The sequence below is a fragment of the Clupea harengus genome, chromosome 9 (assembly GCF_900700415.2).
Source record: "Clupea harengus chromosome 9, Ch_v2.0.2, whole genome shotgun sequence".
NCBI lineage: Eukaryota > Metazoa > Chordata > Actinopteri > Clupeiformes > Clupeidae > Clupea > Clupea harengus.
This window is the reverse complement of record NC_045160.1, coordinates 10,379,708-10,406,531: the sequence shown is the minus strand read 5'-3', so window position 1 is coordinate 10,406,531 and position 26,824 is coordinate 10,379,708. Positions and strand designations below refer to the sequence as shown.

General features: G+C 49.3%; 1 protein-coding gene across 13 annotated transcripts in view; it reads right to left on the bottom strand.

Moving 5' to 3' along the window:
- robo2 (roundabout, axon guidance receptor, homolog 2 (Drosophila)) overlaps positions 1 to 26,824 on the bottom strand; it is a 362,580-nt gene that overhangs the window by 149,224 nt on the left and 186,532 nt on the right. For all 13 annotated transcript variants that reach the window (XM_031573314.2, XM_042708692.1, XM_042708691.1 and 10 more), the window contains one exon: positions 26,486 to 26,812. In XM_031573314.2, the coding sequence (XP_031429174.1) occupies positions 26,486 to 26,812 (327 nt within the window). The remainder of the gene's footprint in view (positions 1 to 26,485; positions 26,813 to 26,824) is intronic.

Here is a 26,824-nt window from a genome sequence, read left to right as displayed (position 1 = left end):
CTATTCCCCCCATGGACCTCATAGACCCCGAGTCAAGGGGGTCAATCTTCAATTGATGACATTGATTCAGTGGACTAAGCTGTCAATGGAATTGGGAAAGCTGAATTGGAATTGAGTGGATTGTCATTTTGGATGGGACACGGACCAGGGGGAATTCCCAGACGGAATGCCCTCTGGATTACCTGTGAGACGGATTGAGCTGAATTCACTCGATCATAATACCATGAGGACTTTTAAAAAAGAGGTCTGTTATATGTGCTCAATCTTTTGAAAGAATGAGGACAGAGATGTTAGGGATTTGTCTGTCTGTGTGTAAGTCTGTGCGTGTACATGTATGCGTGTCCATATGTGCGTGTATGTGCGCACGCTTGTGTGTGTGTGTGTGTGTGTGTGTGTGCATGTGATCATAAAGGCCTCCTACACCAATCTCACTTCTCACAGCAGGGGCCTTTTCACCATTAACACTCAGTCTACACTGGGCCTCTTTTCATTAATCTGTATGTCTTTGTGTGTGTATGTGTGTGTGTGTGTGTGTGTGTGTGTGTGTGTGTGTGTGTGTGTGTGCATGTGCGTTGTCTGTATATTCTATATGGATATGAGAGTCAGTAATATCTGAAAACAAATCACTCATGCATGATGAATGGTAAGTAAGTGTGTGTGGTAAATGACTAGTGCGTGCTTGTACCACAACTGTGTGTAAAGACCAGGACAGCGTGACAAGGAGGAGATGCCAGCGGGTCGGTTGAAACCACTCATGCATTTCTCATGCTTGCGTGCCATTCTCTGTTATGGCTGTTCACAGACTCTCTAGCGATCGCACTGTCTGTCCCTATGTCTGTCTGTCTGTCTGTGTGTGCGACTGTCTGTCTGTCAGTAGGGGGAATCCGAGTGTGAAAGTGTCAGCGAGTGTCTTTCTCTTTCTCTTTTTCTCTCTATCTCTCTGTCTGTCTCTCTCTCTCCCTTATACGCACGCACGCGATACATACACTGTTTTTCCTCTTACTTCATTATGTTAGCCCCACCTCTTTCTCTTTCTCCCTTTCTCTCTTTCCCTCTCTCTCTCTCTCTCTCTTTCTCTCTCTTTCTCTCTCTGTGAGTCTCCCCCCTCGTCTCATTCAACATTAATAGCTGCTGTTTTTTTAATGAGAAGAGTGTGTCCCTGTGCTGGGTGTCTGACGGGGAGAGGAGGCTGGGCTGGGGGATGGAGAGGGGGGTTTCACTGGTCCACATCACATCTCCCAGCTATGAACCTCAAAAGCATGCTCAGCAGGGTGGGGCAGAGAGAGAGAGGGGGAGAGAGAGGGAAAGGAGTTAGAGGCAGAGAGAGGGGGAGAGCAACAAGATAGGAAGAAAGCAACAAGCAAGATGAAAATACACCAATAGCTGTATTGAAATATATATATATATATATATCTCAACATCAATAAAAAGGTTGGGAGTTGGGCTCAACAGAAATTCGCTCAGCTGTGACCCTGGATTTATACATCTTTCCCCCCATGAAATCACAGTGAAAGACCTCACCAGCCATGCCATGGCCCTGGACACTTCATAAAAGAACGAATGAAAGAAGAATGAGAGAAGAATGAGAGGAGAATGAGAGGAGGAAAGACAACAGAGGGGAAGCAGATGAGCTCCATGATGCTGATAAGACTGTCACTGTTTGGTGGCTGATTTATTCAAGTGTTTATTGTCCAGTTGTACATGGATCATTTTGCAGTGTTAATTTTTTTATGGCCAAATATGGCCTGCAGTATTTACTATGGGGAACTATGGGAAATGAAATGTTTTTGTTGTATTTGCCCATCTAAGCCCATTGCTAGTCAACGTGGTCTAGATGGTGATGTATTTGTGAAGACAGCAGCCTGCCACACAGCCTCTCTGTTAGCCAAAGAAGCAAGGACTCCTTGTCAACATATATCACACACACACACCCTCTCTCATTAAAACACACACAAAACAATATCAAAAGATTCACAAACAGCACCCTCAGGGAAAACAATGTTTAGTTAGCTGTTTGCATTGACATCAGAGAAATGACATGATGGCTAGAACCATTTCCTCAGGAGTGGTGGGATACCTTCCTGTTCCAAATGGGAACACACAGCCAAATGTACACATCAAAACAAACACTGGCTGCCATCACTCGACTGCCACCACCACTCCTCACAATTATGTCAGAAAGCAGAACAGTAGAAAACACTTTATGCAAGGATGCTGTGTGTCCTCTGGATGACTATATTAAAGAATGGTGTCAAATTAGAAGCTGGTGTAGCCTTGCATTGTGGGTCTGATCTGTCAGCAGTGAAGAGCAAAAGACTTCTTTGATTGACTGACGTGTGCATCTTCCCTCATATGAACCTTGACCCTTGACCCACAGCCACACGCTGGTAAAAAAAAAAAGCAAATACATGAATTAGAGTGGGGCAGAGAGACAGAAAGAAAACGAGAGGGAGTGGAAGAGAGAGAGGGAGAGAGAGAGAACAAAGACCTTGTATTTTTTTTCAGAGGTGGCAATTACATATGGTGACTGGCTTTCATCATGCTATGATTAATAAAGGAAGCCATTAGAGGAGAGGGCTGTGGCTGCCCCTCCTCCTCCTTCACCACTGCCTGTCCAGTTCGCTGGGACCCCTCATCTCTACACTGTTACTGCCAGCCATGACTCCACCTGTGTGTGTGTGTGTGTGTGTGTGTGTGTGTGTGTGTGTGTGTGTGTGTGTGTGTGTGTGTGTGTGAGAGAGAGAGACAGTATGTATGTGTGTGTGTGGGTCTGTGTGAAAGAGTGAGTGTGTATGTGTGTGTGTGTGTGGTGTGTGTGTGTGTGTGTGTGTGTGTGTGTGTATGTGTGTGTGTGTGTGTGTGTGTGAGAGAGAGAGTGAGTGTGTGGGTGAGTGCGTGAGTGCGTGCATGTCTGCCCATTCTTTGGGGCACGGTCGGCGTGGCTCTGCAGTGCATGGTAATAACTCAGCCATGCGGAGACAGAGGGGAGTGGGAAGGTGCCACGGCTCTGGTGATGAAGCACCGTGGCCTTTAGAATCTCATTTGCACCCAGTGTTCATTTCATTACCATTCACCACACAGTCAGAGACAGACAGACACACAGGAGACACAGCAAGACAGAAGAGACAGACAGAGTCAGTGTGTGTGTGAGAGAGAGAGAAAGAGAGAGTGAGAGCGAGAGAGTGAGAGAGTGAGAGAGAGAGAGAGAGACATCCATTACCTCTATACAAGTTCTGTTCCTCACAGGCTCCGTACCAAACCACAATCAGTTGCATACAAATGAGAAAGCCGTTGTGACAACAGCTTAATTAAAAAGTGGGAAACAATGCTATACAAAACAAACCTGTTCATCTGATGATAAAAAATTTACGAGAGTTTGAGAGAGCAAAAGATTTCATGATAGAGAAAGAAAATGAAGCAAAATAGATGAAAAGGGGCTGAGAGGAGAAATAATTATGGAACAGGGAAAGTTTATGTTTTGTTGTTGTTGTTGTTGTCTCTCTTGTTTATCTGAGTTTAGTTGCAGCGTTAGTGAGCATATGCCCAGCGAAGGACCTGTCAGGATTTAGACAGCTTCACAGCTTAATGAAGACTGCAATCTGTTCTCCAACACGCATCACAGAGCACCAAACACACACACAGGGAATAGAGGGAACGAAGAATCTCAAAGCACACACACACACACACACACACACACACACACACACACACACACACACACACACACACAGTCTGCCTGCTGCCACTCACTCTGAGACAGTATCAGTATGGAGTTTAGATGAAGCATCAGCGTTTCACAAGCATCATTCGGCCATTAATGAATACATACAAGAAAGGAGGAGAGAAGAAGAGAGGAGAAAAACAGAAAAAGAAACAGAAAAGAATGACAGCAGGACAGCTTTGGCTGACTTCATCACCTGGAGTGGGTGTACTGTGAGCCAGTAAAGCAGACTCATGGCAGTGGACAAAAGCAGAGGGACTACTAGATATAATGCAGCCACGAGAACAATATGGCAATATGAGACTCACGCCTACACTCTACACTAACTTGTTCTCTCTCTTAGAACATCTACTCACAAATACACACACACACACACACACACACACACACACACACCGGTTGACTGCGCAGACAGCTGGACATTTAATAGCGCTGCGTCCTCTGGAACCTCGCTGCCCTTCACTGACCACATAAAGCCCAGATGAAAAAAAAATTAAAAACGCATGGACACCCCCCAAAACATCTGTGCCATAAACCCCTCAAACGTTCCCAACCTCCAAAATGTCCCCGCGGTGACCCCCTTCCTCCGCCGTCCCCGTCCTTCAGTGCGTCCTGTCACCTCCTCTTGGCCTCAGCACGAGCAGCAGGCATTTCCGGCTGGCCTGGCAGAGACATCGCGGCAAGCGTAGCAGCACGAGCCACGCTAACCCCTCAGATCTGTCCACCCCGTCTGTGCCCACAGCCTCCCTGGTCTGGCACGGCAGGGGTACCCATCCCCCCTCAGAGGCAGAAGGGGTGGGTGGGAGTGAAGGGAGAGGGCGGGCAGTTTACCCGGCAGGGTGCCAAAATGAGCTATGCCCCCAGCGCCAGACGGAGGCAGAGCTTCCCTGGCACGACTCCTCGGGTTGGGCCGCAGGGTACCTCGGCGCCAGGGCCCTGCCCGTTTCACGTGGGGGGTAGGGGGACAGGAGGGGCTGGGCTGTGGTGGGTTGGTAGAGGGGGAAGCCCAGCGAGACGTCATTAATATGTGTGTGTTAATAGGTGGAGCCGGCCGGCTAATTGCGAGCTGGAAGTGGCTCGTGTTTTAATATTAGACTCCATTAAGGGGCCGGCTGCTGCGCGGCTGCGTGGGCAAATGAATTGAGACAACACGGGCGCCTGGGCACACTCGACGGCAGTGGCAGCGGGCACACACAGAGACACACACACACACACACACACACACACACACACACAGAGACGCGGGCACGCACGCACGGCCGCCAGCAAATGCAGAGCGACAGCTCCGAGACGACGGGCAGTGCCGGCTGGCAGCTGCTGCTCACATCTGTCGAGGCTCCGGACGGGGCCGTTTGATGAGACGACACGAAGCGCAGCGGCAGAAGCGGCGGCGGTAATCAACTCGATTCTCCTTTCACTTCCTGTCCGGCTCGCCGTGTTTGACTAGAGGAGCGGTCAGGCTCAGGTGAACACAGTCGCTAAGGGGAAGCCAATGACTCGTGGATTATTTTTGCGTGTGTGTGGGGTCACCTTTTTGTTCCATCTGCTAGGACAATGAGCCACAGGAAGTACGCTGCGAGTACAGGTTGTAGAGACTAGCTTAGCCAAATACCATAAAAGAATTCCAAGTCTGTAAGTAGAAAACACCTCCACGAGTAACATAAGGTAAAAGACCAGTCTCAGTGGAGATTTTCTGAACACACCCCTCCCCTCTCTTCCTCACGACACCTGGGTCCCTGGGTACGGGCTTGTCAGGTTCTGGCCAAGTGTGCTCCATCTGGTGTCCTCGAAAGCAAACAACAAAAAGGAGACGAGTCAAAACTCTGACCTGCCGAAGAGAAGGTTCTTTTTATTTCTCAATGGGGAACATCTCCAGGGTGTGAAGAGAGAGCACACTCGCACGGAGCACGCTTCGTCATCTCTCTCTGCTCCTCACACCCCTGAAAAGACCTTCGCTAAAGGCTAATGCCAAGTATGCTAATTACACCTCCACCATCTCCACTGCGTCTCTACTTTGTCCTGAGACAAAACTGAGGGAGAGAAAGTGAAGAGCAGAGCTCTATAAAAAAAAACTCCCGGAGAGCAGCGCAGGTGACAGATCACATTTATCCCGTGTTCGCATCACTGTCCTGACACAGTGACACACGGGAGTAGTGGAGGGCTAAGAGGACATATTCACCAGGACAGTGTCACTTTCAATTCAGGAGAAATTCTGTCATGTCAAGCCCCAGCTCTGTCACGGGCAGCCTAACAAAAGTGTCTGTCTTTTAGGGGGCTGTATAGAGCAAACAGCGTATCAAGGCACATTTAGAGATAGATCAATGCCCTTTTGACAGCATGGTTAATAGCGTCCTCGCTAATGAATGTTGTTGTTAGCGTTTCTCCCCTCCTTGTCGCCGTGGTAATGCAGGGCGAAGGCGGAGGGATGGAGTGATTGAGGAGGAAGAAAAATCCCTGACACGTCTTCACCCTCCCTCCCCTTTGCAAGCAAGTCCCTAATGAGCATGTTGCAGGCAGAATTAATTTCTTATTGTTTAATTGATCTCCCAGCAGCCCTCATCCATCACTATGCCATTCAATATATCACTCTTTTAATCTTCCCTGGCCTGTACTCATAACTCTACTAGATGGTCTGTTTCACACATGTGTGCACATACATGAGGGCGCTCACTCCCACACACACACACACAGACGCACACACACATGCTACAGATGCTACAGACAGGCAGAACCATTGCTTTTAATCATCAAATATTTCTCATTAATGTTTGAGATGAGTTTGCACTGAGGTCATGGGATGATGGTTCTACGGCACTTCTTCTTAGCTTGCAATGCACCTCACTTATAATTCACTTTGGCAAAAGTTTGGCCATATTCTTCAATCTGCCATCTGTACTAAATTAACTGCATCTTACTCTGTTATACCAGTGCCACACACAAACAAAGAACCAGTGTGTAAGGCCTTTACCTTATACGGCTATATAAACACTAACGTATGGATAATTAAGGTTAAATGCTTGATATTAGCAAACTACAAGTGTGGGCTGTAATCCTCCACAGGTAGATGTATGGGTAGCCTGACTCATGTGTGATGAAGGGGTGGAACCCCTTTGGGTGCTATTGGGAGTCGGGGTGCAGCTGCTCGCCTATCCCAGAGGCGCCATCATTCCGGTGTTTGTCCCTGACAGGGCTGGATAAGGAATGGCCCCACTAATGAATGTTTACTAATTGATTGCAGAGAAAACAGCACATAGCTCACAAAACGATGGCAGCTCAGGGGGCTTGCGGGACAGTTTGTCAATGCCCACTCTCATTTTCTCTTTTTTTCCCCCTTTTATACCCCTACATGTCCTGCCAAGGCTCCCTTAGACGCTTTTAATCTCTTTGTTGAACTGGCATCTAAACATAGCGGGTCAGGCCACCATTTTAGCAGAAAACTACACTCGGAAAAGGTAATGCATTAGGGAGGGTCGATGCTTTAGTGAAAACACACTCAGGGTGAGACGTAAACACGGCAGCCCAACCAGGCTCCATTTGGACATCAGCCGATAAAGATAAAAAAAAAAGGTTTCCAAAAAAACAGAGCCCCAGCCCTTTATCTTCACAGCCTCACTGAGGGGGGGAGCATGTAGCCGCTAACGCGCTAGGTGTATGTGAGCGCGCACTGTCCCTGATTAACTAATTATCGGGCATTATCACGGCCAAACAGAAGCCATTAAGTGGAGGCCGTGGCTGGCGCAGGGGGGCCCCTGTCATTTCCCTACAGACGTGCGGAAGAGTCTTGCTGGCTCGGCCCCGACGCTCTCCCGCACACCTCTCCTATTAAATCTATAACAACTCATTTCGCTTTTTAATGAACCTCTAATTGACTTCTGTAGGCTGAGGAGAATACGTCTGAACGGAGCGGGTTTCTGCCGCCGACCTGCCTCGCATGGATGCGCATACACACAGACATTAGGAGACACCCAATCAAACAAACAAACAAACACACACACATATACACATTCACAGTCACACAAAAAAAAAGTCATACAAGGGAAATTTCAGGAGTGGAAAACATCAAGCCTTATCATATTTGCTGCAGCCTTCCTGTGTCTTTTTTCCACACTTCCACCCTAGCATTCCATTTACCTCCTCCTATCATCCCTTGTCCTACCCTCCTACCCTCTTGTGCTCTTCTCTGGACACCCTCATCCCCCCTCTATTTGTCTCTCCTGGAAACACAGAGGCCGGCGTGAGGGAACACGCACTGACGTGATGACACCCAGGAGCGCCCTGACATCGCCGTGTGCCGACAACCGTTCTCTCAGTGACAGGAGGGCAGCAGGGGTCAAGCTGAAACGTGTGACATTCCAATCCCAGCCACAAATAGGGGTTGCTCTCATACACCGTCAGACGCTGGGTTAAAGAAACATACCGGTTGTCAAGACTCCTGCAGTTCTATATATGTTGTTATGAGACAACCACAGACACAATCATAGGTGAAATTGCCTATCACATACAGTTTACATAAACACATCAACTATACCAGTATAACAGCATAGAATGAGTGAATATTGTATATTGTCAGTGATTAAGACTGGAAGCTTGATGCCTGGACAAAGTAGAAATATATAGAGAATGGATGTTTTTCCTGGATATTCAGACACAATTGTGTTTATGCCATGCAGACGCCTGTCCTGAGGCCCACAGGCAGGGGGGCTGTGCAATCTTCAGAAAATTATGATAATATGTGGGAGCGGGAGGAGAGGGGAGGAAATGACAAAAATTAAACCAGCGAGTAACTACCTCCAACTGGCAGGAATTAATAGCTGCTGTTGTGTTCCATAGCTCCAAAGAGAGGAGATGGATGCATCCCCAGTGGCAGACAGGTTTTTACCCACCAGGGGTTGAAGCTGGAGGCCTGGCAATGCACTTAGCTAGCAGTAATGGAGAGAGACACACACACAGACACATAACAAAAGCCTAAGCACCACTTATTTCAGTCTTTATAGAGAGGGAGAGAGAGAACATGAACTTCACAGAGCGAAGGCAAACAACCACAAATAAAAACAATAACAAACAAAAAGTGATCAAAGAAAGACATGCAAGAACACACAAACACACACACACACACACACACACACAAAGCAAATAAGCCCTGGCCAGTGGCACTGACAAAACAAGTAAGCAAACACCCAGTGCTCTCCGCTTTTGTGTGCGGAAAGCCCTTGCTGCCGGGGTTAACAAGCTGGCTCCAGGCATAGATTGGTCAGCGCGTTGCGTGGTCATGCTCCGAGAAGGCCATGAAAGGATCAGCTGTTTGAAGGAGGCGAGCAGGAACAGAACAGGGTGGGGGTGGGGGGTGGGGTGGGATGAGGAGAGGAGAGGAGAGGAAAGAGGGAGGCGAAAGAGAGAAAGAGGGCAAAATAAAGGGCTGGCAGTAAGGGTCGTTCTCCTCTAATTGACTCCTTTGGGCCACAGCTTGGCTGATCAGAGCCTTGTTACAGGAATCCGGTTTCATGGTTTCCTAACAATGGGATTTGTGAAAAGGGATTTGTACTCCACTGGGATTCCCTCGCCGAGCCTCTATCTCTCTGATTCTGCGGTCTTCTTCTGATGTTTTGTTTGGGATTTTTTTTTTTTTCCTCGCTTTTCCCCGTCCCCTTGTTTCTGTGATTTAAATCAAATCATTTCAGTGGTAAGTAAACACTGGTGGCCAGGCAGTGTATTTGAGAGCCAACCACCACCACCGCGGAGCTGCATGGCTATGGGATTGGGAAGCGCAGGTTCTTATTAGCTGCACTTGATGATGTGTGCATTGATTTGGGCTGGGAACTGTAGTTGTTATAAGCCAGGAGAAACACCAAGAGGCACAGCTTCAGAGCTGGATCTCAGATTTCTATCATGATGCCACTTGACCAGCTCCAAAAGCACTGATGTTGCAGGCTCTGTGCTTTCTGCAGATCACTATAGTGTACAAGTAAAAGTGAACGTATAAACACCCTTCAAATGAGACATATGGTTGGTGGAGCTTGTTCTGATAGAATAGCTTTTCTATAGGTAAATTAATGCATTTTATGCACAAGAGGCCTGGAAAGAGCATTAGCTTTTAAAGAAAAGCTTCTGAGGAATGATTCAAAACATTGGCATCTGCCAAGAGAAAGAAGGGGGGGGGGTCTGTGTGATGGTCTGGATGAGTCTGAGATCCAGGTTGAACATGAAACAAAATGCCTCTCAAACCCTTTATTTCTGTGTGTGTGTTTGTGTGTTTGTGTGTTTGTGTGCGTGTGTGCGTGAAAACCCCTTTCAGAACAGGGCAGTGCTAAGTGGCAACAGAAGCCAGTTAGATGGATGATAGTGCACTTGGCTGTGAGCAGAGGAAGTGGTGCCCCTGCACACAAAAGTAATGGTTGAGGAGGCAGAGACCCTTGGATCTCTGAAACCATCATTTCCATGTTTGTGGAAATTCTTCCTCTGAGGTTGTTGAAAGAATTCAGCGAGAGAGAAAGCAGAAAGCAAAGAGGAAGAGAGAGAAAGAAAGAGAGGGAGAGAGGGGGGAAAGAAAGAGAGAGAGAGAGAAACAGGAGGCCCAGCATGGAAAAGCCATCCTCAGAGCAGCATGTGATCCAGGAGGTTATAACCTGCTGTTCAACTTCACCAGACAGAGGATGGGGAGGAAGGGAGGATAGAGAGGAGGGAGAGGTATGAAAATGAGGGGGACAGGCACAAAGCGTTCAACTGATACCATCCTGCCATCTTTCTTCCTCTGTCTGTCTCTGTCTTCCTCTCTCTGTCTCCACCCCCCCCCCAACCCCACCCCACCCCCCACCCTGCGCTGGCAGTAACAGGAGAGGAGACACAAAGAGCAGACGAGGCTCCCTGCAGGATGCACCATAGAGCACACACCAGGCGCTCGCCCGGCACAAAGCACTCAGCTGCCCGCAAAACCTCGTTAGCCAGCGCCCCACTGTCCACACGCCGCCAGGGGTGACCGCCACGTACACACGTACACACACACACACACACACACACACACACACACACACACAGACACAGCTAACATAAAACACACATTCAGACTCAGACACAAACAGTGTGTGTGTGTCTGTGAGTGCACTTCTCTCTCTCTCTCTGTGTGTGTGTGTGTGTGTGTGTGTGTGTGTGTGTGTGTGTGTGTGTGGATGTGTGTGTGTGTGTGTGTGTGTGTGTGTGTGTGTGTGTGTGTGTGTGTGAGTGCATGTGGTGGGACATAAGCAGGGTCATTGGGCTTTGGGCCTCGTGAGGGCTGACCCTGCCCAATTAGAGTGCGAGTGACAGGAGGAGTGCGCTGCCCTGACACAACTGGATCACAGCGACGCTCGCGGGCCCCAAACCCCCAACACTGGAGCGCTGCCGGGCCCCAACCCCCCCCCACCCCCGCCCAACACACAAACACACACACACACACACACACACACACACTTTCTGTCTCCTTTCTTTCCTCTTCTGTTCTTCTGTTCTCACTTTCTCTCCTTCTCTATCGTTCCCACCCTCCTCGTCTCTCATTCTATTTCCTTCCTCCCCCTTTTCCTTCTCTCCTCATATTCCCTTCCTCATTTCTTTTTCTTGCACCCCCCCCCTCCCCACCCACATCTTCTCTCTCTCCATCTCCTCCTCTCTTGTTCCACCTTTTCTCTCCTCTTCTCTTCCTCTGCCCAGCAGGAAGCCTGGTGTCCGGCTCTTTCTTAAAGCTGACAGTGCTGTCACGGGCGGCCAAGCCGCTGACATTTGATGCCGTTAGGGGTTGCCGAGGCGACCTGGCAAATCCATTGACCTTTGGCCTGTATGTATCAAAACTTGTGAACCCGAGATGGGGAGGGGGGGGACTAAAGGGAAAGAGAGAGAGAGAGAAGGAGAGACAATGAGGTAGAAATGGAGGGGTTCACATGTCTGCTCCCAGCTGTCACAAGCCCCTTGTCTCCTGATGGCATTGTGCTTTCTCTTACCCATGAGTCCCATGAGTCTCTGTATAGGTGTGTGTGTGTGTGTGTGTGTGTGTGTGATGTGTGTGTTTAGATGTGTGTGTGTGTGTGTGTGTGTTGTGTGTGTGGTTGGGCTTGTTGCGGGGCAGCAGGTTGCAGGCTGTCAGGGCCACTGAGCTGTGGACCTGTGATTAATGAGGACGGGCGCCTCACTGCAGGAGGCACAGCGCCACCCGCCTCCTCGGCCACGCCGCCCCGTCTCTCACAAAGAAGCTGGTGTCACCTCACCAACCACGCCAGCTCCGCCCTCACCCTGGCACTGTCTGACCCCCCACACACCCCCCCCCCCCCCCCCACACACACACACACACACGCACACACCACAACCCCCCCGTGCCAACACTTCACCAACACCCTGCCCACAGCCACCGACCGGCCCCCGATCTCACAGCTTCTCCAGCAGGCTTCTTGGCCGTGGCCATGGCCGCGGCCCCAAGAGGAAGCTCCCCTGCTGGGTTGGAGGGAGGGATGGATGGATGGAGTGAAGAGGGCCAGCGCTGTCTGCCTGTTAGCTGACACCTCCTCCATCCACACCAGGGCCCCCCTAAGCCGGGCTGAGCTGCCAGGCCAGAGTGGGCAGCCGGTGCTGGGTTTCCACTGTCCCAGCTGGGGCCTGGGGAGAGGCGGCCAGGCGGTTTTTTTTGGAAGGGGGACGGAGGGGATGACAGGGGAAGAGTGATGGGGTGGTAAATGGAGGTGGGGTGGGCTGGGGGGTTAACTGAGGTGGGGGGCTGGATTCTCCTGCCTGACGTCTGCCACTCAACGGAGCTAATGACGCCTCAGACACTCCCAGTGCAGAACCAGGAACCTCACCTCCCCCCACATTGGACATGCAGGCATACACCAATGAAAAGAAAGGAAAGACAAGAAAAGAAAATGAAAATGTGTGTCAATGTGTGTCAATGTGTGTGTGTGTGTGTGTGTGTGTGTGTGTGTGTGTGTGTGTGTGTGTGTGTGTGTGTGTGAGATATAATATATGGAGACAGAAAAAGAAAAAGAAGGGGAAGATTCCCCTCTGAAATGTGCTGGGAGGATTAAGGGGCTTGATGGCTGCCGACATGTGGATTTCAAGCTGGGGTGTTGAGATGTTGGGGGTGGGGGTGGGGGGGTTGAGGCTATATTTATTACAATCAGCACCGCAGCTCAGAGACACCAGCGGACTTTTAAATTGCTTGCGCCCTCCTCCTCCTCCTCCTCCTCCTCCTCCTCCTCCTTTCCCCTATGTCTTTCCCCCATTCTTCTCCCACCTCTCTTTCTCTCTCTTGCTGCCTCTCTCTTCCCTCCATTCCCAACTGCCTTTAATCGAGTCGAGTGACTTATTAAAGCTTATGAGAGAATGCGTCTAATTTCATTAGTGGCCCAGTTGTCGCCGTTCCTGCTCTGCGCTGCTACCTGATTCTCCAAGCACTGCCGGTGGGAGGAGGGGAGAAGGAGGAGGGGAGGAGGAGGGGGAGGAGGAGGAGGGGAGGAGGAGGGGGACCTGGGTGTCGGACAGAAATGGTTATCATCTGCAGACAGTGAGGGACCTGCAATCATGGAGGAGGAGTGTGCATGTGTGTGTGTGTGTGTGTGTGTGTGTGTGTGTGTGTGTGTGTGTGTTTGTAAGCATGCAGGAAGGGTGAACAGGGGTTTAGGACCGAGGCCAAAAGCTTCTGGGAGATAAAGAGGCAGGTGCGGGAGAGGGGCTGATGGGTTCCTTCTTAGCCTCCACTGGAGAGAGATAAACAATGAGTTACACGAGTGGACACACAGCAGAAGGCACTCTCCATGACCCAGCCCCTCTCCGTAACCCCCAACATGGGAAGAACATTCTAGAGAGAAATATGCGTGACAGTCCAAAACGATTCTCCACACACCTCCTGGAGGATGTGGTTTGGGCTCTGGGATTCTTTTGGGACGATGGCCAAATTGAGGATGAGGCTTGGCATCCTAGATAGAGCACCCCTGCTTTGCATGCATTGATGAGACATTTGAACCAGACTAATGAACTAATGAACACCCAGCCACGCCAAGCAGTCTAATCCTCTCACCGAATCTTCTCAGCAGAACTGAACTACTACAGTCATCATGTCTGTGTCAGGTCTTAACCCCTAATGCTGAAGAGCATTGACGGACTCTTGCGTAATATTCAGTCACACGTAATCTGCTTTCACTTCTTAAAGCGACACCTGCCTAACCTCGCTTTACCACAGCTCAAGCCAGCCATGTCACCATTCATAAAATCCCTTAACAGAGCGTAACTTCATCAGCGTGTCTCCGCTTGGGATAGGGAGCTGCCAAAAAAAAAAGCATATGGCGGAGAAGGCATCCTTCCAGTATATTAGGGTACGGGTTCAGGTCAGGGTCAATCAATGTCCAGTCAGGGGTCATAAGCGAGGTGGATCAGAGGTCTTCCTATCTAGTTCCAAATGTCAAAGCCCATTAATATCAGTCCTAAGCAGCAGGCTTAATGAAAACTGAGCAGGTTCAGATGTTCATTGGATGTGGATTGAACCGGGGTGTTGATAAGCTGTGTAATTTAGTGCCAAGCAGTGTGGTCCGAGATGTTAGAAGCTAATGTCGTTGAATCATCAGCAAATCAAATTAAAGGGCACTGAACTGTGTTATGTCAGAATGCTGAAATGGAGTCATATATTTTATATTATATTGTTGGGAGATAAGGCACTTATCAGCAATGTGAATTGGGATGGTTATGTCTGTCGACCAAAACGAAAATAAGTATTTCGCTTTATTGCCCTCAAAGACTGAAGATGATTTAATATTGTTTTTCAAAAGTGTGAATATATATTTGTGTGTGTGTGTGTGTGTGTGTGTGTGTGTGTGTGTGTGTGTGTGTGTGTGTGTGTGTATTTACCCAGGCGCGGTGGGGTAACACACTACACTTCACGTTCACGTGAGACTGTGCGAGTGTAAATTGTCAGAGTGACTGACTAAACACATGTAGTTATTATTGTAACGCTTCTCTAATTGCGTGCACTTTCCCCCTCTCCCTGCAGAAACATTGTGCATAATGCCCCTCTCGCCATCATCTCCACCTCACCATTTACAGCCAGCTCAATACTCCCAACGTCACAGGCCGGTAATTTATGTGTCTGTTAGCAAGCAGAATTCCAGCGGGGCCTTTAAAAATGAGACAGAGGGAATGAGAGAGTGTGAGAGAAAGAGAGAGAGAGAGAGAGAGAGAGAAACAGGGAAATCGAGAGGCTAAATCTCATGTTTAATATCTGGGCATTGCTTATGTGGGCCAATTAAGCTCTGGAGCACACATCAGTGCAGTGTCTGGGGCTTTATTTTCCCTTACTGGGCCATTTTAGCAGATCGTAAATGGCAGTTAAACACTAAAAGCAATGAAGGTGGAGGTACCAGTTAGAATATGCTGGTCAAATACACACACGCTTGTGTACATGCACACACAGATACACTCAGCAACACACATGCACACATATGAAAATACAAACCGCCTACACACATCCTCAAACATGCACTGCAGAGGAGAGAACACACACATGTGTATGCAGTGGACTGAAACATAAGAGTGTGTTAATGCTTTTTAAAGATCTTTACTCGCCAGTCAGCCCAACACCCCTGGCAATTGCTCAACGTGGCTTGATTTCATTTCCTGCAGAGTGATGCAATCGCGCCAGATCGGTGACGAATACACACAATTACAGACACAGCGTACAGAGCCCCCAGCCACCACCCCCACTACCCCACCCCCACCCCCACTCCCACGGCTCAATCCTGCCTTTCGGGTTTGGACGCATCTCCATCATGCTGGCAAATCAAATCAGGGAAGCAGATATGAACAACTGAATTATCACAGCAATTTCATGGCTATTGTGGTCCTCAGGCCATCTCTCAGACTGTCAAACAATGACACACGAGACATTTGGAACTTAATAATGCCCCTCCACGTCCGGAGGTTTCTGAATGTGTTGATAAAGCTGTGTAACTGCATAAGAAGACTGTGTTTGTGTGGTATGCAACCTATAGGGTAAGATAATTGGCTGAGAGCTGTACAAATAACAAATACAGGCCCGTAAATGAGCCCAAACAGGAAACTGCTGATAGAACAAGGAAACAGAATGGGAGTTGTGGTTTAGAGAAAATTCCAGAAAGAGGAGATATGATCCTCTTTCCTGTGTTGCATTTCAGCCAAACACAGGATGCCTATATTCTTTAGGAACTTTACAGGATTTATAAAAAAAATTAGAGTTTGAATACACACACACACACACACAGACAGGCACACACACGCACACGCACACACACACACACACACAAACATGTATGCACTCACACACTGCTCGGAATAATAGGTTTGCCCTGGAAAGTGCAGTGCATCGGGACCTGCAAAGGGCTCAGTGTAGATAAGGTTCTGTTTTGCATTTGAATGGACAAACTGATTTTCATGCTCTTGGCATTTGGCTAGACTGGTGCTTTTGGTGTTAGCACATTTGTATATGTGCGCCTGTGTGTGTTTATATATTCATGTTTGTGTGTGTGTGTGTGTGTGTGTGTGTGTGTGTGTGTGTGTGTGTGTGTGTGTGTGTGTGTGTGTGTGTGTGTGTGTGTGTGTTTATATATGCATGTTTGTGTGTGTGTGTGTGTTTATGTTGCATGCGTGTGTGTGTGTGTATATCTATGTGTATGTATGCATGTTTGTGTGTGTGTGTGTGTGTGTGTGTGTATGTGTATGTATACATGTTTGTGTGTGTGTCTGCATGTGGATGTTTATGTATGCATGTTTGTGTGTGTGTGCGAATGTGCGTGTGTGTGTGTGTCAAAGCAACAGTATTTTTTCTAGTCAGGCTTGCAACCTGTCTCCTTTCTTTCTACAAAAAAAGTACTGAAAAGAACAACAGAAAAGGACACTGTGCTTCCAAGAACACCTAGTCCCTCATGTCTCCAAACCCAAACAAAGACTGTCCCCTCCGATGCCGCGCAACGTCTCTGCACCTGTCTAGTGGGATTGGACGGGCCTTTCCGTTCAGCCGTCCCGTGAGCAGACACTGTGTCCACACCACCGCCCCAGAGAAAAGCGAGCAGTGCCTCAGCATGGGCATCTGCATCAGACTCAAACCCTGCCCCAGCTCTCTCTCTCCTCTCCCCTCCTCTCCTCTCCTCTCCTCTCTTCTCTTCTCTTCTCTCTCCTCTCTTCTCTCTCCTCTCCTCTCCTCTCTCTCCTCTCTCTCCTCTCTCTCCTCTCCTCAGCTGACCCCTCCACTGGGTCTCTGATCCCTGGGCGGTGTAATGCGATTAGACAGCAGCCAACGTGCTCCTTACACCAAGGAGTTTAAGAACCAAAAGAAAACACACACACACGCACACGCACAAGCACACACTCACAAAAAACACACACAGAGCACTGTTCACCTGAGGACAAACGTCCAAGTCCTGAAGTCACCTCTCATTTACACATAGGGAAGAACGCACAGAAACACTAGCAAACAGGCTCAGAGTAGGCATGGCGGATTCTATCCCATACGGATTAAGTGCATGCAAATCAATAAGTGACTCCTTAGCTTTAGCTCCTACAGCTACGTTTCCTCAGTGCGGCCGCAGTATGCAGATGGTAAACACAGAGATCAACATTATACCCACAGCTGTTTGAAAGATTAGCCAGCTCTTAAAATCCTATACCCCCACACACCCCCCCCAACCACAACCTCCACACTCCCCCACCCACCCGGCCCAGCACGGCACCACAGACATCTGCATGGTGTTGCCCAGATCACTTTCACACAACAGGAAGGATGGATGGATGCATGGTTGGGTGGTGCGTCAGGGATGGGGGAAGGGGTGGAGGGGAGGAGTGGTGGAACTAGTGGCCCACGCAAGGAGGGAAGGCTTGGGTAACGGTCCGTCCTTTAACCCCCCCCAACCCCCCCCCATCCAACCCCCAGTGTCCAACCCCTTCATCACTACCTCCACTCTGCAGCTGTTGAGGGGGGGGGGGGGGGGCAGTAGTCTGTCGGTGTCTCCTTACACATGCAGTAACCCAAGACAAACACAATATCTGTCTGTGCCATCCAGAGATCACCGCAAGTCACAACAAAATGGCCGGGACTATAACTCAGGAGCCGGGGAGCTGGACACGCATGCCAGGGGGTTGAGAAGCTGTGAAACAGGGAGAGGGAAGGGGGGAGGCAGAGTTATGGTACCCTCCCTGCCTTTGGAAATAGGATACCGGCCCATGTCACCATGTAACGAAAGGGCGCTGATGTTTGATGACTGGCACTTTCAAAGGCACACTTCAAAGACGCCAGTGAACACTTGGGGAGGGAAACGCATCTTCAGCTTGGCTGGTCGCTGCCCCAACTGTGGTTCTGTTAAGGGCACTGAATGTAGAGAGAGACTCTCGTTCTTACTATCGTGTCTGTCTGTCTGTCTGTATATGTGTGATTGCATGTGTGTGTGTATGTATGTGTGTGTGTGTGTGTGTGTGTGTGTGTGTATGTGTGTGTAGGCATGTGTAAATATGCATCACCCATGGGTCACAAAGTCCAGAAATGTAACATCCATCACTGAGCCACCCGCTGTGGCAGTCCTGACCCTCACAGAGAGAGATAAACAAACCCATGATGATGGCCGCCATATCACTCCCAAAATACCACGCGGCTATTCTAAGATGTGTTTGTGCACGTACAAATCATACCCACAAGGAGACATCAAGAACCTCCCTACACAAAACACGCACAGGCAGCCTAACACCAACACAGGCCAACATTCTCCACACAAGAAGGGAAATCAATTTCCTTCATTTAAGATGGGGTTCCAACCTCTGTGCAACCCACACCCCCTGTCTCCCCAAACACTAACCCCCAATGATAGATTACAGGATCCCCGCTCCATCCCCTGGGGTGCACCCCCACCCCCCAACACTGGGGCGACCCGCGAGGAGAGGAGGTACCGTGGGGTGCTCCTGCGAGAGAAGGAGAAGGGTTTAGGAATCACGAGTGATAGAGATGGGCTCGCTGATAAGAGGGGGGGCAGGGTGCTCCTGGGGTCACTGGATCCAATCCTGCCCGGACACAGTGTCAGGTCACCGCCAGAATGCCGCCTCTCTCATGGGACATGATGGCAGGGCAGATTTTTCAATTAATATTATTATTACTGCCGTCTCTGCCGGGACACGGTCGGATGATCCCCCCTGCACACCCCCCCACTCCTCACACTAGGTTTGGAGGTATCAATTGCTTTGCTGTGGAATGTGCATCGCTACCACAGCTCAGTCAGTGTTTGCAACAACCGCATTTTACAAATCAGCTTATTTCTTCTCAATCATCTAATGGAGGTTTAAAAGTAATCAAATATAAACAAGTCATGTTTTTTTTTGCTACAAGTCGGGATCTGGACTCGTAAACGAACAGAAAAATACGCACATATGCAGTTTTCTTTCAGGCATTTTAACAAGAGAGCACACAAAGAAGCGCAGAGGCAGAAGAAGAAAGGCTTTCAAACACACTCCAAATTTTTAAAGGAGATCAATAATGGGCCTGAGGAGGTTTAAATTATTTACAACGAAACCTGCTTCTCAAATTGCCAGCCAGATCAGATACTGTGGGCTTTGATGGACCAGTGAAGTGGATGGATTGGTAAGCGCGGGCTGATTGACTGACTGGCTGGCAAACAGAGATGGGGCGAGCGAGCGAGCTGCTGGATTTAGCATTTTGTGGTGCAGAGCGATGCAGGGCTTTGCCGTCATTAGCATAGCGTGTCTCTGAAGGCAGATCATGGCCCTTCACCACGCCGCTCTCGACTGCTGAACAAACAAACTAGTCCTCCAGAGAAAGGCACCACAGAGACCCAGAGCTCCAAGACAGAATTAGCCATTCAGGGCATCTCCGCATTGTGTGTGTGTGTGTGTGTGTGTGTGTGTGTGTGTGTGTGTGTGTGTGTGTGATAAAGGGGAGTGGAAGCTCAATGTGTGTTTGTGTATGTGTGCGCACATAAAGACAGAGACACAAGCATACTTGTCAAAGTGTCAGTGCTTTCAATAACTTCCGCGAGGGGGATTGAGCGAAAGAGAGAGCGAAATGGAGAGAAAGAGAGAGTGAGGGAGTGAGTGAGGGAGAAGGAAACAGAAGAGAGGCTGGAGGGACTGGTGCTTCATCTTGCTGGCGGTAATGGGCGTGAGAAGTGGCTGGCTCAGCACTAGGGGCCGGGGGCTGATGCCTGATGGCTCACTCTCCTGTCTGCCATGACAGAGCACCATGCCTGGGCCTGTTTATTCACTCGGCGTTAGGCCTGCTCACTCACACACACACACACACACACACACACACACACACACACACACACACACAAACACACACATACACTTGTGTAAGCAGGCATACTCATATACCAACATAATTACACAAACACAAACACTTACGCATGCTATCTCTCTCTCTCTCTCTCTCTCTCTCTCTCTCTCTGTCACCCTCTCCCTTTCTCTCCCTTTCTCTCTGTCTCTCTTACTCACACACACACACACACACACACACACACACACACACACAAAAGACACACGCACACGCACACACACACACACACACACACAGGGGAGTGGGATGGGAGGGGGAGTGACCCCACAAGGGGAAAGAGGGGGGCATGAGGGTGACCTTGACACCGGGTCTCATTAAGGGATTGAGCGAGGTGCTGTTCCACTGTTTTATCTCTAGCCTTCTTTGACCAGCACTGCTTTAGCCTCTCTCTGTCTCTGTCATAGTCTCTCCTTCCAGCACTCCGTTACCCTGTAAGTCCTTTTTCTACTGTCTCTGCGGTAGTAATACATTCAAGAGGGTGGGATGTTTGAGTGATGCAAGATAATGGAACTTCAGTAAATTAGGTGTGTGAGTGTGTGTGTGTGTGTGTGTGTGTGTGTGTGTGTGTGTGTGTGTGTGTGTGTGTGTGTGTGTGTGTGTGTGTGTGTGTGTGTGTGTGTGTGTGTGTGTGTGAGAGAGAGAGAAAGGAGAGAGGGAGTCAGCACTCAGACACTGTGAGTATGGGATGACTCCAATCATAGAAAATATCCACACATGTGCACACCCACACAAACACACCCACAAACACACAGACACTCAATCTATTGCTGTAGCCAGCCCGGATGTTGTGACAGTAGGAAGTCTGCTAAGTGCGGGTGTGTGGATGTGAGTGTGTGTGTGTGTGTGTGTGTGTGTGTGTGTGTGTGTATGTTTATGTGTGCTTTTGTGTGTGTGTCCGAGGACTAGAGAATTGCAGTGCCACAGTTTCAGGGGACCAGTGATTAATCTGCTTTCCAAAGCACCTCCTCCACACTTTTCCATTTCTGCTGCCCGCCAGATTCTCACACGTCATTCCAGTGGACAACAAGAGGGGAAGAAGAGGAAGTTACAACACACACACACACACACTTGCAGCATACCGCTGGAGCTAGACTATCAGTGTATAGTGGAGATGTTAAACAGAAATAGGGCAGAGAGATTCATCCATGTGTGTGATGATGTCTGTGTGAGTCTTTGCTTCTGTGTGTGTGTGTGTGTGTGTGTGTAAGTGTGCATGTGTGTTTGTGTGTGTGACACGCACACTGCAGATACAGGCATCTCTTTACAGAGGGGCGCTGACTCCAGCAGCCCAGATGCAGCTCTGACACATTCAATCAGGGATTTTATTTCAAACCTTTTATCACCGGGAGATACCACCACTTCCTACCCCCCACCCCACCCCCTACTCCCCAGCCCCCCATCCCTCCACTCTCTCTCTGCCTGTCTTCCCCACCTTTCTTATCGCACAGCAACATTCCACACCAGCCCTGTCCGGCATTCTCACATCCAGCTGCTCTGAGCTTCATCACACTGTAAGCCTCCAGACAAACACACAAAACACAACCCTGGCCAGCACAAGGCGGGGAACAACATGCACAAGGGGAATCAGCAACAACAACAACAACTGTAACCACAACAAAAATCTGTCCGCAGGGTCAAAACAACTATACTCGCATCTGCATCCTTTAAATATTTAGATTCAAAGTACTTGGCAAATGCCCTTGTCCTTCTAAAGCTCCCGTGGTGGCACTTGTTAGTCTGAGATTGGCTGATGAGAGAGGCAGCCGTGTCATCGCTGTCATCTTCTATTTCCCCTCAGTAAGGTGCAATGCCCCTACATGAGCAGAACAGACCCACTTACATGACCTGTGTGATACGGCACACCTCTCTCTCTGTCTCTCTCTCTGTCTGCCTTTCTCTGTCTGCCTCTCTGTCTGCCTCTCTCTCTCGCTCTCTCTCTCTCTCTCTCTCTCTCTCTCTCTCTCTCTCTCTCTGTCTGCCTCTCTCTCTGCTTATTTCACAGCACACAGTTTGTCATGCAGCTCCACTGTCTATCTAATTACCTTGTCCAGAGCATGACACATGCTACCTTTTGCTAGCAATTTCTTTAATTGCAAAGTGACAACACTGGCTGCTACCAAAGGACCTTTTTCTAAAAGTCACCTCTATCCCATTATTGCAGCTTAGCATTCTTCAAATGTCGCTATATCAGCAGGTCACTGCCTTCCCACCCAAACTGTTGGCAAGCTCTTGTTCCGACTACAGCCGACTCTCTCTATTACTGTAGTGTACACTAGGAAAACATTTTCATTTCAGTGATATGACACCACTACCAATATGTATTTTGTCCTTGTAGTCCTTGTAACTTATGTAAATATCTTAATTTTCAACAATGAAATGAAAAAAACACGATTGTACGGAAATGGCAGACCTGCACATCACCTCTGATAAGAAAGCAAGATTAACATGGCAGTGAATCAGAAGGCTGCTGATTAATTGTGATGAGGGTAGCAATTAACCTTTCCCAGAGCCAACACTAACTCTGACATCAGGGCATGATTAGCTGACACGTTCGCAGTAAGACCTGCACGTCGCAAAACCTGGAAGCCAAATTAAAAATATATATTTGAATATAATATTCTTATCACACGTCTCAAGAAAATAAGCCAAGATTCTACCTGGCAACCTGCAGAGGATAAGACAGCTCCACCATCTTCCCTCAATTAATAATAAAAAAACCTCTGGAGCTCGTTTAACATCCTTCTGTTTCTAGCGCTACACGCGCTCACACTCTACACCTGCAGAGATAGCAGCTAATTAGCATTTTCCTCCCGGTTCCGTCGCCCTGGGTGCGGCTTGTCAAACGCGCACGTACCTATGTATGTGTTCCCATATCCGCTATGCTAGCAAATTTATTCAACGCAGCGACGAAGGCCTGGCATTTTCTGACAAGAGCTTCAGTATGATTTATGGGCCTTGCTCATTGACCCAGTTTATGTCTAAGTGAAGCAGGGGCTGGAGTAGGGAGGTGGTGGAGGTGGTAGTGGTAAAGTACATTCGCTCTTATCTGTGGTGGCTACATCCACTCAATGTAGGCCCGGAGTCAGCCTGCTTCAGCATTTCAGGGGAAATTAGATTAACCAGCGCAATCGGCCCACTGGGCAATAGATCCAAGCTCCACTTCTTCTTCTTCTTCTTCTTCTTCTTCTTCCTCTGCCTCTTCTTGAATATCTATGTGCCTGTAATTGCACTGAGATACACTGGACTCAACACAGGGAGTCTGAGATAAAATCCGGTAAATTCTACGCATGTTGACAGAACAGTGATATCCACTACTGACATGCTAACTGGCCTACACTCCTTGTTTATCAGTACAGAGCAAAGGAATTCCTGCTCATCCATCTATGCCCTGGTTGGTTTAGTAACCCATGATACAAAATGGGAGTGTGTTTGTGTGTGTGTGTGTGTGAGTGAGTGTGTGTGTAGGGGGGGTGGGGGGGTACATTGCACTCGGAAGGCTAATTCTAGTCAGTGGGCTCTTCCCAGCAACCTGGCTAGGCATTATTAATGCAGGGATTTATTTTTCAGAGGCTGGTCCTCTCCCTCCCTCTTTCCCCCTAACCCCCCCAACTCTCTCTCAGCCCAGCCTGATGTCCGTGAAGCAGCAGCGCGCGACGGCCTCAGCAGACACTGGGTTTCAATCTGTTACAGCAGCCCAGCAATTCAATTATCTCACCAGGGTCCGGCACAGCCCATTTGTGGGTGATGGGGGGAGGTCAGGTGTGGGAAAGGAAAGAGGTTGGGGTTGGATGGTGAGGGTGTGGGGGTGTGTGGGGGAGGGGGGGGGGGGTGGAGGGTTAGTGGAGAGATATCTGTTCGATAGATACACAGGAGCCTGGAACTAATACGGCCTTGAAGGTCGGAGGAGCTACAGTAATCAACCGTACCTCAGCACACATTGGGAATAAGGAAATGTGCAAGGGTCATATTTTCTCTTTCTCTCATTCTGCTGCTTCCTCCCTCTCTCCTTGGAGATCTTTTCACTCCTGAATTAAGTAGCTGAAACTGCCCTGAGCGTGTGCTGTAATTTTATTCTTCCTTGCCATACTGGTGTGCATGTGTTATTTTTTCCATTGCAGAAATTTGTCAATTTTTCTGCATCTTGTTTTCCTTTTCCATCTCCAACTAACCTTCTGACCTCTGACCCCCACCCCCGCCCCCAACCCTGAGGCACTAAAGCATTCAACTCCTCATTTAAATCCCCCACCAGCTAAGAGCGAGAGAGAGAGAGAGAGAGAGAGAGAGAGAGGGGTGGAGAGAAAGGGAGGAAGAAAATAAAAGAATAATCTGGAGACTTCATCAATGTTTCATGAATTTTCATTTAGGCAAGGAGAACCCCTCTTACAGCAATCGATAGATCAAGCTGCTGTCGCACAGTTAGCACCTGGGGGGGGTGGGGGGGTGGGGGGTCAGCACACAAGCCCTAGGGAGAGGGCCGAGAGGAGATCAGAGGCAGTTTGCCCCGGTCACTACGAACCTTTCACATACACATAAACACACACACACTTCCTAGTTACCACCATTTCACTAAACTCCCATTAACCACCCCCACTGCCACTCAACCCCGGCGACAAATTCATCTTGTTCAAATTAATCACAGTTTTAAAAACTGTTCCAGTTGGCAGCATCAGTAAAGGTCAATTTGAAGCCCCTGACTAAGCACACACAAACCAACACCTGTACGCGCACACCGTTTCGCCGCTTTAAAGTCCGCGCCGGCTCGATAGATTTTCATATCATTATCATTTCTCTCTGTTCCGAGATGGATCACCCCCCTACTTCCATAACAATGTGAGAGAAATAGCGGCGTATTGATCAGCCGGAGAGAAACAGACTTCATGAAAGCCTCTCACTTAAGCACAGAGTCTGGCCAATTCCCTCATGGGGGCCGAGTCCAATACTGTTTCATTTCTAATGACTTAAATCTGGCAGTGCCACCAGCCTCCTCTCTCCACGCGTGCACGCACACACGCACGCACACACACACACACACGCACGCACACACACACACACACACACACACACGCACGCACACACACGCACACACACGCACACACACATACACACACGCACACACACACCTACACAAACACGCACACACACACCTACACAAACACGCACACACACACACACAAACACGCACACAAACACACACACACGCACACACGCACACATACACACACACGCACGCACGCACGCACACACACACACACACACGCACGCACGCACACACATACGCACACACACACACAGCGACACACCCAGAAAAGGGCTCTCCAAACCGCATTTAGAAATGGATTGCGAAACAGCATGGGGCACAGTGTGTGAGCAAGGCGGTGGCTGGGCGAATCAGGGGCCACTCGTTCTCCCCCCACTGAGAACAGAGAACAGAGGGACTGGCCTGTCAGTCATCTGGGATCTCTTTAAGAGGTGGGGGTCCACATGCACCGTGGCCCTTAGGGGCCTTCCGTCCCACAGAGGGACCAAGAGCCTCGGGTAGTGTGTGTGTGTGTGTGTGTGTGTGTGTGTGAGGGGGATGGAGGTTCATGATTGGACCTCCATCTTCAAAGGGAAGATGATCTGCGAGTCAGGTACTCCCCATGCCTCCCCTCCCGCCTGCCAGTGTCCAGTGTCCGGTACCACTCTTTCATCTACAGCTGCTGTCGCTCCCATCCTCCGGTCATACCCCAGTCATCACATTCTACTCGGCCTCACGCGCGTCAAATCCAGACTCCAAAGCGACCCAGGAGACAAAGAGATACTTCACCTTACGTAGACCCTCAGGACACAAATAAATCCGACTAAACTTGTGCGCCAAACTTCAGGAAAAGCGGCCTAAACAAAAGCGTAATAGACAACAGAGTGGGAGCCCATCTAAGCTCAGGGTAAACAAACGCAAAAACTGCCACGGGTTGGCATGACAAGGGTAAACACAGACGGATAAGTGCTGAACAACATCATGTTTTCTGTGAGGCTTTGGAAAGTTGAAAGAGACAGTCTGTGTAATTAAACATGATTCACGTTGACTTGATGTGGGCATGGGTTTTGTGATTTCCTACATTTTGACTTATGTTTGTGGAGTAAATGTACATGCCATTTCCTATATCAAACCCAGACCCCAAAATTGTTTGCTGAAATAATGGATTTATTACGTGCTTTCTGTAGAGGCCACATTGCTCCTCAAGAATGCTTATTCCCTTTTTTGATCCTCTGTGGCTTCAAAGCCAAACCCAGTCATCCAATGTCCCTTCAGGCGTATGGGGCTCGCACCATTATACCCGGTCTGGCGTGGGCAGAATACTCTTAGGATGTGCGCGTACACTTCAAAGACAAAGCTGTGGCTGTGACCCGTTGGCACGTAAACCATAAACGACAACAGAGACGGAGACGCACAGAGTCGTCAAACTTACAGGCTACTTCTAGGGACGCGTTGCGACTGGTGGCCTCCCCCAGGTAGTTTCTGGCTACGCACACGTACGCTCCCTCGTCGGGCTTGCTGCGGCGGCCGTGAACGATGCGCAGGAAGAAGAGCGAGCCGCTGGGCAGTAGCATGCGGTGGGAGCGCGGGTCGTCCTTGTCAGTCTCCACACGCTCGCCGTCCTTGTACCACTCCACCGTGGGGCTGGGCCGCCCCTCAGCCTTGCAGTTGAGGGTGGCCGGCTCACCCTTGGACACGATCAGGTCAGAGGGGTGCTCCACTATCCGGGGAGGGGAGTCCTCCTGGCGAAGACGGGATCCTGGAAAGAAAA